The sequence below is a fragment of the Microcaecilia unicolor genome, chromosome 4 (assembly GCF_901765095.1).
Source record: "Microcaecilia unicolor chromosome 4, aMicUni1.1, whole genome shotgun sequence".
NCBI classification, from domain to species: domain Eukaryota; kingdom Metazoa; phylum Chordata; class Amphibia; order Gymnophiona; family Siphonopidae; genus Microcaecilia; species Microcaecilia unicolor.
In genome coordinates, this window is record NC_044034.1 from 189,717,627 (window position 1) to 189,736,081 (window position 18,455).

General features: G+C 50.4%; 1 protein-coding gene across 4 annotated transcripts in view; it reads left to right on the plus strand.

Annotated features, from left to right (window-relative positions):
- Nucleotides 1-3,798: 3,798 nt before the first annotated feature.
- The window catches only part of LOC115468917, a 172,091-nt gene continuing 157,434 nt past the window's right edge, over nucleotides 3,799-18,455 (plus strand). For all 4 annotated transcript variants that reach the window (XR_003941932.1, XM_030201065.1, XM_030201066.1 and 1 more), the window contains exon 1: nucleotides 3,799-3,947. Coding sequence is in view for 3 of the 4 variants with exons in the window: in XM_030201065.1 (XP_030056925.1) it covers nucleotides 3,845-3,947 (103 nt within the window). In the remaining variant the exon portion in view is untranslated. The remainder of the gene's footprint in view (nucleotides 3,948-18,455) is intronic.

Below are 18,455 nucleotides of genomic sequence, written 5' to 3' on the forward strand. Positions count from 1 at the left end.
GTGATTCCATTTGCCCCAATGGAAAGGAGAGTTTAATTCTACGTCCATTTAATTTCAATATATTCCATCATCTTTATAACACCAGGCTTCCCAAGGCAGATTACAACAACATTTAAGATGAACCCATCAGGAAACAGAATATTCTCACTGAAATTTGGCCTTCTGTATTGTATACAGTATATTTATTTCCTTTTTAGTGTAGAAAAATGAGCACAACATACAGAGTTTAAAATTGCTGTTTCTACCAGCTATAATAATTCTTTAAGCTGTTTTAGTGATATTCAATTGTTATTTCATGATATTTATATCTACACTAGTAAAAAAGGCCCGTTTCTGAGAGCAATGAAATGGGCACTAGCAAGGTATTTGTTTTCTGCAATTAATGTTTTGAAAGGGATTTTGTGGATAATTTTGTTGTGTTAGTAATGAATAATTGACGTTTTAGTATTATGGGCAATATGTTTTTTTAACTGGGGGGTTGGTCGTGTTGTTGTTGGCTTGTATTAGTGTGTTGTTGTAGTCTGTTTTTTTGTTGTTGTAAATGTTGTTTGGGGGGGGTGTTGGGGGATGGCGGGGTTGTTGAACTGTGAGGGTGTGGTGGGGGAGTGAGTGAGTGTCCATCTGTCCATGTTGTGGATCATTTTTTTTGTTTTTTTTTTTTAGTGGGGTTGGGGGGGGGCGGTGGTTGTGAGTGTGATAGACAGAGATCTTGTGTCTGAAAGATAGATTGTGAGTGTGTGTGTGGAAGTGAAAGAGGGTGTGGCAAAGTAGTAGCACGGGGTGATTATCGTGTAAGAATGTTGGGGAGGGGGCGTGTTTTGCGATTTGTAACTGTGCTTCACTGTGTGTGTGACACAGAGAGTGTTTGTGTAGAGGATGGGGCGGTCAGGGTGTTTGCGGGGGAATGTGTGTGTTTCTGTGGCCCCTCCCTCGCTGCCAGTGACCCCCCTCCCTATCTCCCTGCCATGTGCGAGTGTATGTTTGTGACAGAGAGAGTGAGTGTGTGCAAATGTGTTTGTGAGAGAGTGTGAGGCAGGATGGGCTCCCCTCCTTCCCTGCCAGGTGCAAGTGTGTGTTTGTGAGTTTGAGAGAGTGACACTGTGTGCGAGTGTATCTGTGGGAATCTCAGTGTGTGTGAGAATGAGAGTGTGTGCCATGGGGAGGGGGCGTGTTTTGCAATCTGTAACTGTGCTTCACTGTGTGTGTGACACAGAGAGAGTGTGTGTGTGTGTGTGTCACAGATAGTGTTTGTGTAGAGGGTGGGACGGTCAGGGTGTTTGTGGGGGAATGTGTGTGTTTCTGTGGCCCCTCCCTCCCTTGCTGCCAGTGGCCCCCCTCCCTATCTCCCTGTCATGTGTGAGTGTGTGTTTGTGACAGAGAGTGTGTGCGAATGTGTTTGTGAGAGAGTGTGTGTTTGTGGGAATGAGAGTGTGTGGCAGGATGGGCCCCCCTCCCTCCCTGCCAGGTGCAAGTGTGTGTTTGTGAGAGTGACACTGTGTGCGAGTGTTTCTGTGGCAATGTCAGTGTGTGTGAGAATGAGAGTGTGTACCAGGGTGGCCCCCCTCCCTCCCAGGTGCAAGTGTGTGTTTGTGACAGAGAGAGAGTGTGTGTGTGTGGGGGAATGAGTGTGTGTGCCAGTGTGTGTCAGGGTGGCCCCCTTCCTTTCCTCCCTCCCTGCCAGATACAAGTGTGTGTTTGTGACTGAGAGAGAGTGATTGTGTGCAAGTGTGTTTGTGAGAGAGAGATTGTGTGTGAATGAGAGTGTGTGCCAGGGTGCCGTCCCTCCCTGCTTCCTTGTCTGCCTGCCTGCCAGTGAAGGGGACTTGTGTCACTCCTGCATAGCATGCTAATCATCTCTTCTCTCTCAACTGGTGGAGTAAAGAGTTCATTTGCTCCCCGTGTGTGGTTGATTTTTGGCATGGAACGCCACCTCCTCCGGAAAGGGGCGGGGCTTGTTTTGAAAGACAGCTACCCCCTCCTGAGGAAGGGGCGGAACTTGTGTTTTTTTTTGTAACCGAACGCCGCTGCTTTTTCTTCAGTGTCCCCCTCCTGCTCCTCTGCGGCGCTGATTAAGGCAAGGTGGTTTAGTAGTCCGTGTGAGTGTTTGGGAGGGGGAGCTGAACTGGTGCACATGCGCTGGCTGGAGCTGGTAGTGCAGACGTGTGCAGGAATCACTGACAGCTGATTCCTAGGCAGGGGGAGGAGTAGGGAAACACGCTCCGTGTGTTTCCCTACTCCTCCCCCTGCCTGGGTCGCGAGAACGCCGGCTTTGAGAATCACCGCATCAAGAGCTTGCAGAGTAAGGGCCGCGATGTAGAGGTGGGTTAGTGGCGGTCTTTGCCCGTGCTGTTAGGTACCCCCTCCTCAGGAAGGGGCGGGACTTGTGTTTTTTTCCCCGAACGCCGCTGCTTTATCTTCACTGTCCCCCTCCTGCTCCTCTGCGGCACCGATTAAGGCAAGGTGGTTTAGTAGTCCGTGTGAGTGTTTGGGAGGGGGAGGTGAAGTGTGTGCGCATCAGTGTTGCCAGGTGGGCGGTTTTCCGCGACCCGCCGCGGGTAAGTTTTGCCTGCGGCGGGTTGCGTTTTTTGGGCTTGTTTTGGGGTCTTTCAGCGGTTTTTTGAGTGGTTTTTCGGGCCGCGGGGGCGGGGCTAGTGACGTTTTGGGCGGGGTTAGTGACGTTTTGGGCGGGGCCAATGACGGAAGAGGCGGGGCCGATGATGGCGGGGGCAGGGTTGATGACAGCGGGGGTAACATAGTAACATAGTAGATGATGGCAGATAAAGACCTGCATGGTCCATCCAGTCTGCCCAAGACAAACTCATATGTGACAGCGGGGGTGGGGGTGTCAGGGGCGGGGTTTGACTTTGGGCGGGTTTTGGGCTGGATTTGGGCTGATTTAGGTGGGGAAAAAATTTTCCACCTGGCAACCCTGGTGCGCATCACCCGAGGCACAGCCAATCAGCAGCGTGACATGGTCGGTGAGTGTCATTGTTCCGCCCGCGACGTCATCACGTTTGACGCGTGGGCGGGGCTGCCCACTCATGGAGGAAAAATGATCTCTGGCGCCTCACTTTTAGAACGTTGGGAAGGTGAGGCTTCATTTTATATTGAGAGATGTGGGAAACTTTCAAATAAATGAAAAAGCTGTCCAATAAGTAAACAAAAAAAAACAAAACAACAACAAAACTTTTGTCCTCCACCTTTAAAGGCACTGTCTATCCAATTGAAACAGCTTTAGGCTTGTTACAGGTGGACCAACAATAAAAAACGACAATGTGGATGCAGCAACTCATAGGTTTGCTTGCTTTGTATTGAGTGAACGGGGACGACGGCTGCGCTGGGAAGGGGAAACTTAGATCATCCTAATTGGCTTCCTTCTTGCTTACAGTGGACTAGATAGGCTTCAACCATCAACTATCCTAACTCCTTAAGGAGAAATACAGATGGAGACTGAGAGCTACTTCAGTTCGGGGAATAGGAGCAGCTCTCGTGTAAGGGACATACAGCATTGTTTCAGTTTCAGCCCAAAACACGTGCTGCTGGGCATCCATCCTACTGAAAAGCTACTCTTCCAAGATTCTTGTTGTGGCCGATGTCACACAAAGAGTGAACCAAATCAGGCTCTTTATTGTACAGTAAAGAGCGCAAGTCTTTTAACCCCATAAGTGTATTGCATGATACCAGTCAATATAGAGCTCACCATGGCATGTACGGGTCAATAGCTCCCTCTGCTAGTTCCATGTAGTATTAAATTACGTGCTGGAGAAAGAAAACGAAAGTGAAACACTTAAACGACAGCAAACTTGGCTCTTCCTGGTTTTGAAGTCCCGATATTTGCAGCAGCATGACCATTTCGTGTCACCTGCCGAAGATAAGCAGGTTTAGGAAGCAGCGATGGATCTGTGCAGGGCTTCTGTTGTATCTTTCAGTTCTTCCCTACTTGGCAGGTAATGAGTTGACATTTCCATACTATTTACCCTCTTCTGATGAATTTCCAAGGGGTACAGCAAGGCCAGATTATGCAGGTTTACATTTATCGGGTAAAAGACGGATATAGCGGGATCCTCCCGGATTCAATTAAAAACACCTTTAAAAGTTAATTTTTTGTTTGCCCAGTCGTTTAGATAGGGACGTTTTACATATACCCACACACACACAAAAAAATGTTTTTAAAAGAAGACTGTTGATGTATTCAACGCTGAAGATTATTCTCCCGGACCCTCGTATTTGTGTAGCAATCTTGTCCTCAAAAGTTGCGAGGCCCCCGTCGTGCGACGGTAACGTTACAAGGGTAACAAGGAATTAGCGATTGCAATAAAACTGCTGTAAAAATATACACGTCAAGGGTGTTAGAGTGGAAGGTAACAAGAAACATACTTCCCATCTTATCTGGTAAGTGAGAAGTTCGATGTCTGATGCATCCTGAAGTACAGGCCCCCTCCCCGTCATAGTGTGTTGGCCTTCTTGGGGGGGTCTCCCTGCTTCAATACTGTATGCGCCAGAGTCTTCCTATGTGGTATATTGCACGTTCTCCCTGCTTCAATACAGTATGCTCCAGAGTCTTCCTATGTGGTATACTGCACTTCTGCCACCAGCAAAAAATGCAGAGCACCACAGCACAGGGAAGTTGGACTAAAGAGAGCCGGAGTATCGTGGGAAATGTGGAATGACAGAGGGGTTCCAGTGGGAAGGTCTGGTGCTGAGGCGAGGGGACACAGAGCAGCAGTGGGGGCAAGTGGAGAAGAGAGGGGGAATTTGGGGTTGAGAAGATGAGAAGGAAGTTTGGAGGAAAAAAAGGTCAGGAACACAGCTAAGTGAGTAGAGGCTGAAGGGGTGGGCAAGGGAGAGGTGGGAACCTATTGGGTGCAGGGGGAAGAGGGTTGGGAAAGGATACTGATGGGTTTTGGTGGGAATGAGTTATTGGATTCACATTTAACTATGAGAGCCCATATTGCAAAATAGTTCAGATAGTCTTTTTAAAATTGAAAATGTTACATCTAAAACCACACCTGAGTTTTGAAAACATGTACAATTTATCATGATTTGGTTGCTCCGCATTTTGACTTTTGCAATGGGTTATTTCTAGGGCTTTCAAAATCTGTATTAAGCCCTTTACAAATTGTTCAGAATTCAGCTGCCATTGATCTGAGGTGGACGTTTTCATTCTATCACTCTATTCCTTGTCATCAGCAGCAGATGAATCCATTAACTGATGGGTTGTATCCAGGGTTGCCAGGTGGAAATTTTTTTTCCCACCCAAACCAGCCTAAATCCAGGCCAAAACCCGCCCAAACTCAAACCCCGCCCCTGACACCCCCACCCCCGCGTCATCACCCCCGCCGTCATCGGCCACACCTCCCCTGTCATCAGCCCCGCCTCCCCCATCATCGGCCCCGCCCAAAACGTCACTAACCCCGCCCAAAACGTCACTAACCCCGCCCAAAACGTCACTAATCCCGCCCCCCGCGGCCGAAAAAACCGCCCAAAAAACCGCCCAGAAGACCAAAAAGCAGCCCAAAAAACCGCAACCCGCCGTGGGCAAAAATTTCCCGCGGCGGGTCGCAGAAAACCGCCCAATTGGGCGGTAAAACTGCCCACCTGGCAACACTGGTTGTATACGCCTACCAACAGGTGGAGATAGAGAACACTGAAAGACCATAGTGCCTCTAGGACGGCGGCTAGCCTAGCCCCAACTGCCTTCAGTATTTCTCTATCTCCCAGCAGGTGTGGACGTAGCTTGATCAGCTCCTGGATTTCAGACTGCCTGGGGTGGCTCCTGTGCTTTGCCAGTTGAGCAGGGGTGTTGTGGCTGGTAGTGCCCACTTTAAAGGCATATAGGTTCGCCCTTTCCCTGCCTTACCCATTCCCCCCGCCTCCCAGAGTCCCTCTGTTGCTGCCTGCCTCCAACTTTCCTCACAGCGTTAAAAAAAAAGCGCGCTTTTACTGCGTGGCTGTTCTGAGGCTTTTTCCAGTGATCCTGGTTCTGTGCAGCTTGACGGAGCTCGTTGACTCAGTCTTCTGAGGTGAGAGTGGTGCCCAGCTCCTCTGGGGAGGTCCCGCGGACGCCGTACCGATCGGGGTAAATTTTGGCGCGAAGCCACCATTTTATTGCTATATTCCCGTCCTGTGAGAAAAAAAACGGACGATGGCTGCTGAAGGAGTTAAGCGCTGCTGCCATTGTGGTAAACGCAGATCAGCAGCGGGGCTGTGTAAAACGTGCTCCTTAGACGCTCACGCTAGTTTGAGCGTGCCGAGCGATGTTTCTTCCTGCTCGATAGAGCTGGCAGTGGGCGCCATTTTGGAAGCGCCGCATGCCTCGACCCTCGTGGCTGCGGAGGAGTCTGAGTGCAGGGGGACGCCTCGTTTAGAGGCTGTCAGAGGAGCTCCTACATCTGTTTCTCCTAATTCGGAGGCGGAGGGTCAGGGTGAGTTTTTCTCCCCTGAGTTTGTGCTTTTAATGCATAAGGCTTTTATGCTGAAAAGAGCTCTGCCGCAGGTGTCTGACACTGAGTTGCCTCCTGGCTTCCCTCCGGGTGTTGATGCCCCGGGGATGACTTCAGAGATTATCTCCTCCCCCAAGCGTTGGAAACACGGTAAACATAGATGGGTAAATTCCCCATCTGAAAATGGCGCATATCCTTTCCCCCCCCCATGGTCGGACTGTGGAGAGTCTGAGGGATCTGGCAGACCCTCAGGGAAGGATTATCCAGAGGAGGGTGCCTGTTTGCCACTGGATTTGGATGATTCCAATGCGGTCTGGATTTTCCACCGCAACGAGCTGCCAGCTCTCGTTACTGATGCCTTGCAGGCCCTCTCGATTGATGATCCTGCTGAAGGCGAAGCCCGAGTAGGCTTCTTAGTACTCGCCATCCTAAGATTAACAAATCTTAGGATGGCGAGTACTAAGAAGCCTACTCGGGCCTTTCCTGTGCATGACTCCATCCAAGAGCTTATTTCTGCTCAATGGTCTGACCCCGATGGGCCTTTGAAAGTGGCCAGGGGTCAGCTGTACCCTCTGCGTGAGGAGCACTTGGCCCCTTTGGGGATGCATGACGGTGACAAAAAAGACCACTCTCCCAGTAGAGGGAGTAGTCGCTTTGAAAGACATGCAGGACCGGCGGCTTGAGTCCGCACTGAAGCGGCCCTTTGAAATTGCGGGCCTTGCCTTGAGGGCGTCTATTTGCAGTTCCTATGCAGCCCGGGCATGTCTTTCCTGGTTACAGCAGGTGGTGGAACAGCCCGCCGATGGTGCGGGCCCCCTTTCTGAGGTTGCCCCAAGGATGGAGTTGGCCCTGTCATTTTTGGCTGACGCCCTGCCCTGTATGATCTGGTCAGAGCTTCAGCTAAACAGAGGTGTCTGTGGCGGTGTCCGCCCACCGCCTTCTTTGGCTGCGGCATTGGGCGGCTGACATGGCTTCTAAGCAAAGATCATTGAGGCTACCCTTTCTTTCTGTTTGTTTATTTTAGGATCTCCCTGTGTGCCTGCCTGCTAGCTCAGTAAGTTTAACCCTTTGTGTGCTGTGGCTCTGCCTCTTTCTTCTGGGTGTTCTGTCAGAGATTTCCTTTCTCTTCTGTTGTGTCTTTTCCGTGGCTTTTGGCTGGGGCCAGGACTTTTTCTTTTGTTTGCTGCTCCTGTCTCTGGCTTGTAGGGGCTTCCTATATTTAGTTCCCTTGTCCTGCGCTGGTCCCCTGGGAGTGTGTGGCCCCGCTCTGGTTCCTTTGTTACTCCCTTTGCCTTGTGGCTGGTGTTCAGCGCGTGGCTAGCACCTTGGGGTCCCGGGGGGACTCCTGGGTCTCTTTCACCCCTCCCTGTGTGTGTCTGGGTTCCAGTTCGGCCGTGAGGCCCGCACGAGTGGCTCTGAGCGCCTGGGTTCCAGTTTGACCGCGAGGCCCGCCTGTATGCCTATTTCCCTTTCTTCCTGAAGTACTGCGGGGGAGGGTAGGTTAGGGGTATTGCGTAGCTGGGGTGTGCAGTGGTGGGTCGGTCTCCCCTTGGCCTGGGTTGGTGCTCTGCTGGCCTCGGCCAGGGCTCAAGGGCTCACGACCAACCCAACAGATTACACTTACAAGTCTTGCTGCACCTCGGAGCGGTGATCCCGGTGCCTCCCGCTGAATGCGGCTGCGGCCGCTATTCCATTAATTTTGTCGTGCCTCGAAAAGGCGGGTCTTTCAGGCCGATCCTCAACTTACAAAGAGTAAACGAGGCTCTCAGAGTACGACATTTTCGCATGGAAACCCTGCGCTCCGTCATTGTGGCGGTACAGCAAGGAGAGTTTCTCACGTCTCTGGACCTACAAGAAGCTTATTTGCACATTCCTATCTGGCCTCCACACCAGCGGTTCCTCCGCTTTGCGATGTTGGGAAAGCATTTCCAGTTTCAGGCCTTGCCTTTCGGCCTAGCCACAGCTCCCCATACCTTTTCCAAGGTAATGGTGGTGGTAGCTGCTTGTCTCAGGCGAGAGGGTATCAGAGTTCACCCTTATCTTGACGAGTGGCTCATCAGAGCGGACTCGGCAACCGAGAGTCGTCTTGCCACAACCAGAGTGGTGGCGGTCCTGCAGGCGCTAGGCTGGGTGGTCAATGTACCCAAAAGTCACCTGACCCCCTCTCAGTCTCTCGAGTATTTGGGGGTCCGGTTCGACATGGCATTGGGGTTGGTTTTTCTCCCCGACCAAAGGCGGTGCAAGCTTCAGAATCAGGTCCGTCTGCTCCTGCGGATGCCTCGCCCGCGAGCTTGGGACTTTGTCCAGCTGCTGGGGGTCGATGACGGCCACCTTGGAGGTAGTGCCTTGGGCGAGAGCGCATATGAGGCCTCTGCAGATTGCCCTGCTTCAACAATGGTCTCCGATGCCCCAGGAATATCAACGCAGACTAACGTTGCTCCCTGCGGCCCGGCTCAGTTTGGACTGGTGGCTCTCCGACAGGAAGCTGCGCCAAGGAATGCCTCTGGCGCTTCCTTCCGGGTGCCTGGTGATAACAGATGCCAGCCTTCTAGGCTGGGGAGCGCATTGCTGCGTTCGGGACCTAACCCTTACCGTTCAGTGAATCCAGACTGCCCCAATTTGACTGCCCCTATCGGACCGACCGTTCACTTGTCTATTAGATTGTAAGCTCTTTGAGCAGGGATTGTCTCTCTTTGTTAAATTGTACAGCGCTGCGTAACCCTAGTAGCGGTCTAGAAATGTTAAGTAGTAGTAGTAGGGTCTGTGGACACCTGTGGAAGCGGGGTGGTCCATCAATCGCTTGGAACTGAGAGCGATACTCCAGGCTCTTATGGCCTTTCAAAAGACTCTGAAGGGGCTTGCTGTCCAGGTTCTGTCAGACAACATGACAGCGGTGGCATACATAAATCGTCAGGGCGGTACTCAGTGCTGGGCCCTGGCCGCGGAGGCCGCTCAGATTTGCCACTGGGCCGAGCTCCACCTGCAGCTTCTGTCAGCAGCTCACATAGCAGGTCAGAGCAACGTGCAAGCCGATTTTCTCAGCAGGCATCAAATCGACCCGGCGGAATGGGAACTGGCAGAAGAAGTTTTTCTTCAGATTTGTGCCAAATGGGGGACTCCCAGAATGGATCTAATGGCGTCAAGTGCAAACGCCAAAGTACCTCGCTTTTTCAGCAGAAGGAGAGATCCTCGCTCGGTGGGGTTGGATGCTCTGGCTCAACCCTGGCCCTCGGGCCTCCTGTATGTGTTCCCTCCTTGACCCTTGATAGGGCGAGTCCTACTGCGAATTCGACAGCACCGAGGTCTGGTGATTCTCATCGCTCCAGATTGGCCAAGGCGTCCGTGGTATGCGGATCTCTGCCGGATGTTGGTGGACACTCTGGTGCATTTGCCCCTGGTGCCGAACCTGTTGTTTCAGGGTCCGGTGTCTATGGAGGATCCCTGCCGATTTGGTCTTACGGTCTGGCTATTGAGAGGGCGCAATTGAGAGACAAGGGCTACTCTAACAAGGTCATCTCCACTCTCTTGCAGGCCCGCAAGCGGTCCACCTCTGCAGCTTACGCTCGGATCTGGTGCAGATTTGAGGCGTGGAGTGTTTCAAAGGCGATCACACCCACGTGAGCTACTGTCTCAACTGTGCTGGACTTTTTGCAGGAGGGCTTACAAAAAGACCTGGCTTACAATTCCCTGCGGGTGCAAGTGGCAGCATTATCATGCTATCGAGGGAAAGTCGCTGGCTTGTCCCTGGCTGCTCATCCGGACATTGCCCGATTTCTCAGAGGGGTGCTTAGGCTCTGTCCTCCTGTCTGGTTGCCCTGTCCAGCCTGGAACCTGGGGCTAGAAGGCTCTTCAGTGTTCGCCCTTTGAGCCGCTTAGGCGAGCTTCAGAGAAGGATGTGACTCTCAAGACAGTCTTTTTGGTGGCCATGACACCGGCTAGACTCGTGTCTGAGCTGCAGGCGCTGTCCTGTCAGGACCCTTTTCTGCAATTCTCGTCCGGAGTAACAGTACGTACAGTGCCTTCCTTCCTCCCTAAGGTGGTTTCAACGTTTCACCTGAACCAGCCCATTTTTCTTCCTTCCTTTTCTAGGGAAGAGTTCCCGGACTCCTTTGGGCAGTTACATCTTCTGGATGTCCGCAGGGCGCTGTTGCAGTATCTACAGATGTCAAATGACTTCAGGACTTCTGATCACCTTTTTGTCTTGTTGTCAGGTCCTCGGTGTGGAGGCCCGGCGTCTAAGGCCACTATAGCCCGTTGGCTCAAGGAAGTCATTTTTGATGCGTATCTGCTTTTAGGTCACTCTCCGCCTGAAGCGTTTAAGGCGCATTCCACGAGAGCCATCTCCTCCTCGTGGGCTGAAACGGGTGCACTCTCTCTTCAAGAGATCTGTAGTGCGGCTACTTGGGCTTCTCAGCTCTCTTTTGCCCGGCATTACAGGCTGGATGTTGCAGCGAAGCAGGACGCTGTTTTTGGAGCTCAAGTTTTGGCTCGTGGTGTGGCCTGTTCCCACCCTAAGTAGGGATTGCTTTTGTACATCCCATCAATTAATGGATTCATCTGCTGCTGATGACAAGGAAGGGAAAATTAGGTTCTTACCTTGGTAATTTTCTTTCCTTTAGTCACAGCAGATGAATCCATGATCCTTCCCTGTCTGACTTTGTTTTTTGTTCAGATCTTTCATGCAGATATAAGTCTTATTGGGAGAAGTTGGAAAACAGTTATCAGAATTGCTACATGATGTTGTACTACAGGAGGTTGAGATCGTCCCTCCTTTGATGCTCCTGTTATGGGGCGATTGTTCGCTGTGAGGAAAGTTTATATTATTATACCTTTATGGTTCACTCTGCTTTGGAAATCTCAAATACTGAAGGCAGTTAGGGCTAGCCATCCTAGAGTCACAATGGTCTTTCAGTGTTCTGTATCTCCACCTGCTGGTAGGCGGATGTAACCCATCAGTTAATGGATTCATCTGCTGTGACTAAAGGAAAGAAAATTACCAAGGTAAGAACCTAATTTTCCCTTGCTTTATGAGCTATATTGGTTACAAATTGGCTATTAGATTCAGTACATAAGTACATAAGCACTGCCACTCTGGGAAAAGACCAAAGGTCCATCAAGCCCAGCACTCCGTCTCCGACAGCGGCCAATCCAGGCCCCAAGAACCTGGCAAAATCCCAAAATTTAATAACGATCAATGGACTTTTCCTTCCGGAATCTGTCCAGACCCCTTTTAAACTCAGCAAGGCCAGCTGCCGTCACTACCTTCTCCGGCAATGAGTTCCAGAGTCTAACCACGCGCTGAGTAAAGAAAAACTTTCTCCAATTTGTTTTAAACCTACCACATTCTAATTTCATCTTGTGTCCCCTAGTTCTATTATTGTTAGAAACCGTAAACAAACGCTTCACATCTGTCCGCTCTACCCCACTCAAAATTTTGTAGACCTCTATCATATCACCCCTCAGCCGCCTTTTCTGCAGGCTAAAGAGTCTTAGCCTTCTTAACCTCTCCTCATAAGGTAGTCGTCCCATCCCTTTTATCATTTTCGTCGCCCTTCTCTGCACCTTCTCCAATTCCTTTATATCTTTTTTGAGATGAGGCGACCAGAACTGAACACAGTACTCCAGGTGCGGTCGCACCATTGAGTGATATAACAGCATTATAACATCCTCATGCTTGTTTTCCATCCCTTTTCTAATACTCAACATTCTGTTCGCCTTCTTGGCCGCCGCAGCACATTGAGCGGAAGATTTCAACGTCATATCCATGATGACTCCCAGATCCCTTTCTTGGTCTGTAACTCCTAAAGCGGAACCTTGCGTGACATAGCCGTAATTTGGGTTCCTCCTTCCCGTGTGTATCACTTTGCACTTGTCAACGTTGAACTTCATCTTCCATTTGAACACCCAGTCCCCCAGTCTCACGAGGTCCTCTTGTAATCTTTCACACTCCTCCCGCGACGAGACGACCCTGGATAACTTTGTGTCATCTGCGAATTTAATTACCTCACTAGTTACTCCCATCTCAAGGTCATTTATAAATATGTTAAAAAGCAGCGGTCCCAGCACAGACCCCTGAGGGACCCCACTAACTACCCTTCTCCATCGAGACTACTGACCATTCAACCCTACTCTCTGGTTAAATAGGGTTAAATAGTCAGTATTCTCAATGGAGAAGGGTAGTTAGTGGGGTTCCCCAGGGCTCTGTGCTGGGACTGCTGCTTTTTAACATATTTATAAATGACCTAGAGATGGGAGTAACTAGTGAGGTAATTAAATTTGCTGATGACACAAAGTTATTCAAAGTCATTAAATCGCGGGAGGATTGTGAAAAATTACAAGCAGACCTTACGAGACTGGGAGACTGGGCGTCTAAATGGCAGATGACGTTTAATGTGAGCAAGTGCAAAGTGATGCATGTGGGAAAGAGGAACCCGAATTATAGCTACGTCATGCAAGGTTCCATGTTAGGAGTCACGGACCAAGAAAAGGATCTAGGTGTCGTCGTTGATGATACGTTGAAACCTTCTGCTCAGTGTGTTGCTTCGGCTAAGAAAGCAAATAGAATGTTAGGCATTATTAGGAAAGGAATGGAAAACAAAAATGAGGATGTTATAATGCCTTTGCATCGCTCCATGGTGCAATCGCACCTCAAATATTGTGTTCAATTCTGGTTGCCGCATCTCAAAAAAGATATAGTGGAATTAGAAAAGGTGCAGAGAAGAGCGACGAAAATATTAAGATAATGGGACGACTTCCCTATGAGGAAAGGCTAAAGTGGCTAGGGCTCTTCAGCTTGGAGAAAAGGTGGCTGAGGGGAGATATGATAGAGGTATATAAAATAATGAGTGGAGTTGAATGGGTAGATGTGAAGCATCTGTTCACGCTTTCCAAAAATACTAGGACTAGGGGGCATGCGATGAAGCTACAATGTAGTAAATTTAAAACAAATCGGAGAAATTATTTCTTTACTCAACGTGTAATTGAACTCTGAAATTCGTTGCCAGAGAATGTGGTAAAGGCGGTTAGCTTAGCGGAGTTTAAAAAAGGCTTGGATGGCTTCCTAAAGGAAAAGTCCATATTCCATTATTAAATGGACTTGGGGAAAATCCACTATTTCTGGGATAAGCAGTATAAAATGTTTTGTATATTTTGGGGATCTTGCCGGGTATTTATGACTTGGATTGGCCACTGTTGGAAACAGGATGCTGGGCTCGATGGACCTTTGGTCTTTCCCAGTATGTCAATACTTATGTACTTATGTAGAGAAGAATGAGGAAGTGACATCACCAACATGAATGGCAGCTTGAGTAAGGAGCTCCTGAATTTCTAATTATTAGCTTCCTCTGCAGTCCTCCTTGAGAGCAAAATAGCGATATCTCAAAGCTTTAAGCAGTGAGAAAGTGGAATTAGTGTTGGCATTACCTCGCTCTAAGGTGGTAGATTTACACGCTTATGCATATCAGCAAAGGGCGGTGGCTTAGGGCTTGGACCATGTAATTAAATCTATAAAATAAGTGGAGGGAATGGGTAGACATGAATCGCTTGTTTACTCTTTCCAAAAATACTAGGACTAGGGGGCACACAATGAAGCTACAAAGTAGTAAATTTAAAATGAATCGGAGAAAATATTTCTTCACTCAATGTGTAATTACATTTTGGAATTTTTTGCCAGAGAATATAGTAAAAGCAGTTTAAAAAGTTTTGGATAGCTTCCTAAAAGAAATGTCCATAAGCTATTATTAAAATGGACTTGGGGAAAATCCACTGCTTATTTCTAGGATAAGCAGCATAAAATGTATTGCACTGTTTTGGAATCTTGCCAGGTATTTGTAATCTGGATTGGCCAAAGTTGGAAACAGGATGCTGGGCTTGATGGATCTTCGGTCTGTCCCAGTATGGCAATACTTATGTACTTATGAGAGAGCCTCCGCTTGCAGACTCCATGCCAGTATCGTCATCGCAACAGGACTTGATGGCGACAATATGCTCCTGACTTCAATAAATTAAAGCGGATCTCAAAGCTGTTCACGGATCTCTGCAGTGAAATAACAAAGCTGGGACAACTCATGGCTGAAATGGAAGTAGGGGTGGAAGAACACGCAGAAGCGATGAGCGTGATGGAAAAACAACTGAGTGATCACAAAAGAGACAACAGGTATATTGGAAAGAGTGAAAGATCTTGTGGATTCGGGGACTGCCAGAGATACCGAAATATTAGGATTCCTGGTCATCAACAGCAGATGAATCCATTAACTGATGTAGTACTGATGGGTTGTATCTGCCTACCAGCAGGTGGAGATAGAGAACACTGAAAGTACATGGTGTTCTTAGACGCCCAGCCCCCCTCTGCCTTCAGTATATCTCTATCTCCCAGCAGGTGTGGACGTCGCTTTCTCAGCTCCTGGATTTCTGCCTGGGGTGTCTCCTGTGCTTTGCCAGTAGAGCGGGGGGGTGGTGTTGTGGCTGGTGGTGCCCACTTTAAAGGCATACTTGGTTTTGCCTGTCCCTGCCTTACCCCATTCCATTCCCCCTCCTCCTGGAGTTCCTCTGTGGCTGCCTGCCTCTATCTTATCTCACAGTAAAAAAGAAAAAGAGAGAGGCTCGCTTTCTCAGTGTGGCAATTTCTGGTGCAGCTTGACCGAAGCTCGTTGACTTGGTCTCCTGAAGTGAGAGCGGTGCGCAGCTCCTCCGGGGAGGTTCCCGCTGACAGCGCTCTGTGCGGAGTAAGTTTTGGCGCTTATGTGCCATTTTGTTTTCTGTATTTGATGGCTGCTGAAGGGGTTAAGCTCTGCTCCCACTGTGGGAAATGCAAATCAGCAGCGGGGCTTTGCAGCTCATGCTGCCTAGATGCTAATGCTGGCACGAGCATGGCGAGCGGTGAGTCTTCCCGCCCAACGGAGTTGGCAGCGGGCGCCATCTTGGAGGCATTGCGTGACTCGACCCTCGCAGTTGCAGAGGGGTCTGAGTGCAGGGGGACGCCTCGTTTGAGGTTTCTAGAGAAGCTATTGCCTCTGCTTCCCCCATGTGGGGGCGAAGGTACAGGGTGAGTTTTTCTCCCCTGAATTTGTGCTGCTGATGCATAAGGCTTTTATGTTAAAAAGAGCACTGCCTGAGGCTCCTGACAATTCCTTTCAGACTGGGTTGCCTCCAGTTCTTTATAGCCCAGCGTCTGCTGGAGACTTTATTTCTTCCCCCGAGCCTTTGGCTGACACTAAGCATAGACGAGTGAATACCCCGTCTGAGGGGGACTCTTTACCCTGCTCTCCCCCTTGGTCTAGTTTCGGGGAGTCTGAGGGGTCGGGCAGACCATCACGGACTGATGATCCAGATGAGGGTGGCTGCTTGCCACAGGAGTTGGATGACCTTAAAGCGGTTCGGATTTTCCACCGAGACGAACTGCCAGCTCTCATTTCTGATGCCTTACAGGCCCTCTGTATTGAAGATCCTGACGAGGGCGCTGCCTCTTCTATTAATCCTAGGATGGCTAGTAGTAAGAAGCCTTCTCTGGCTTTTCCCGTGCATGCTTCCATCCAAGAGCTTATTTCAGCTCAATGGTCTGACCCTGATGGTCCCTTGAAGGTGGCCAGGGCTATGTGTCACCTTTACCTTCTCAGTGAAAGTCAGTTGGCCCTCTTTGGGATGCCTAAAGTGGATGCGTTAGTCACGGCTGTGACTAACTACTACTACTACTTAGCATTTCTATAGTGCTACAAGGCATATGCAGCGCTGCACAAACATAGAAGAAAGACAGTCCCTGCTCAAAGAGCTTACAAACTAAAAAAACTACTCTCCCAGTGGAGCGAGGAGTCGTTTTGAAAGATATACAGGACCGGTGGCTGGAATCCGCGCTGAAGCGGTCCTTTGAAATCTCGGGCCTTTCCTTACGGGTGGCTATTTGCAGTTCCTATGCAGCCCGGGCCTGCCTTTCCTGGTTGCAGCAGGCGATTGAGCAGCCCACCGATGGAGTGGGTTCTCTCGCTGAGGTCGGCCCGTATATGGAGTCTGCACTGTCTTTTTTGGCTGATGCCCTTTATGATCTGGTCAGAGCTTCGGCTGAGCAGATGTCGGTGGCGGTTGCTGCCCGCCGCCTTCTTTGGCTGACATGGCTTCTAAACAAAGGCTGATGAGGTTACCCTTTCGGGGCCTTCTTTTATTTGGGGAGGATTTGGAGAAGATTGTTAAGGACCTAGGGGACTCTTAAGTCCCAATGGCTGCCTGAGGATAGGCCGAGGCCTTCTTCCAAAAGTCCTTCGTTTCCCTCCTCTTCCAGGCCACGTTTTTGCGAAGCTCGTAGGTATCGCCCGGGACGCTCTGCGGGGTTTGGTCAACGTACCTGTTTCCAGCAGAGGAACTCCTTCCTTTCGGACAAACGCACTGCGGCGTACGGGCAACGTCCAGGAGTTCAGGGGTGTCCTCCACAATGATGGGGCGCCGGTCCACTCATTGGTTCCCGCAGTAGGGGGTCGTCTCTCCTTCTTTCTCGAGGAGTGGACCAGATTACTTCGGATCAGTACCTGGACCTGATCAGAGAAGGTTACCGACTAGAATTCGCTGCCCCGGTGGGAGACGCATTTATGGAGTCCCGATACGGCACTGCCGTGAAGCGGGCGGTGGTAAATGAGACCTTATAGGTGTTGCTGAAGCTTGGAGCGGTGGTTCCGGTTCTTCCCGCCGAACGTGGCTGCGATCGCTACTCCATTTATTTTGTGGTGCCTCTAAAAGGCGTTCAGACCTATCCTCGACTTACGCAGAGTCAACGAGGACTTAGGAGTGTGACACTCCCGCATGGAAACCCTGCGCTCTGTCATTGCGGCGGTATAGGCAGGAGAGTTTCTCACGTCTCTGGACCTCAAGGAAGTGTATTTGCATATTCCCATCTGGCCGCCGCATCAGCGGTTTCTCCGGTTTCGCGCCTTGCCTTTAGGCCTGGCAACTGCCCCTCGGACTTTTTCCAAGGTGATGGTAGTGGTGGCTGCCTTTCTCAGGCGAGAGGATAGCAGAGTTCACCCTTATCTCGACTACTGGCTCATCTGAGTGGATTCGGCAGACGAAAGCCGACTTGCCACAGCCAGAGTTGTTACAGTTCTTCTGACTGTGGGCTGGGTAGTCAATATGCCCAAAAGGCACCTGACCCTCTCTCAGTCTCTCGAGTATTTGAGGGTCCGGTTCAACACGGCTTCGGGGTTCGTTTTTCTTCCCGATAAACAGGCGTCTCAAGCTTCAGAATCAGGTCCGCCTGCTCCTGCAGATGCCTCGCCCTTGAACTTCAGATTTTGTTCAGCTCCTGGGATCGATGACGGCCACCATAGAGGTGGTTCCCTGGCCAGAGCTCACATGAAGCCGCTGCAGCTTGCTCTGCTTCAGCAGTGGTCTCCGATTTCCCAGGAATACCAACGCAGACTAAGGTGGCTTCCTGCGGCCCAGCGCATTATGAATTGGTGACTTTCCGACAGCATGCTGCGGCAGGGGATGCCACTGGCACTTCTGTTTTGGTGTCTGGTGATAACAGATGCCAGCCTTTCGGGCTGGGGAGCTCATTGACGGGGACGCTATGCTCAGGGTCTGTGGGCCACCGCGGAAACGGGATGGTCCATCAATCGCTTGGAACTGAAGAGCGATATTCCAGGCTCTTCTGGCCTTCTACAGGACGCTGAAGGGTCTTCCTGTCCGAGTTCTGTTGGACAACACGACAGCAGTGGCTTACATCAATCATCAGGGCGGCACTCAGTGCAGGGCCCTGGCTGCGGAGGCGTCTCAGATCTGCGACTGGGCTGAGCGCCACCTAGAGCTGTTGTCCGCGGCTCACATAGCCAGTCAGAGCAACGTACAAGCCGATTTCCTCAGCAGACATCAAATCGACCCGGCGGAATGGGAACTGGCGGAAGAAGTTTTTCTTCAGATTTGTTCCAAATGGGGGACTCCAGACTTGGACCTCATGGCGTCAAGCGTAAACGCCAAAGTCCCTCGCTTTTTAAGCAGAAGGCGAGATCCTCGCTCAGCTGGGTTGGATGC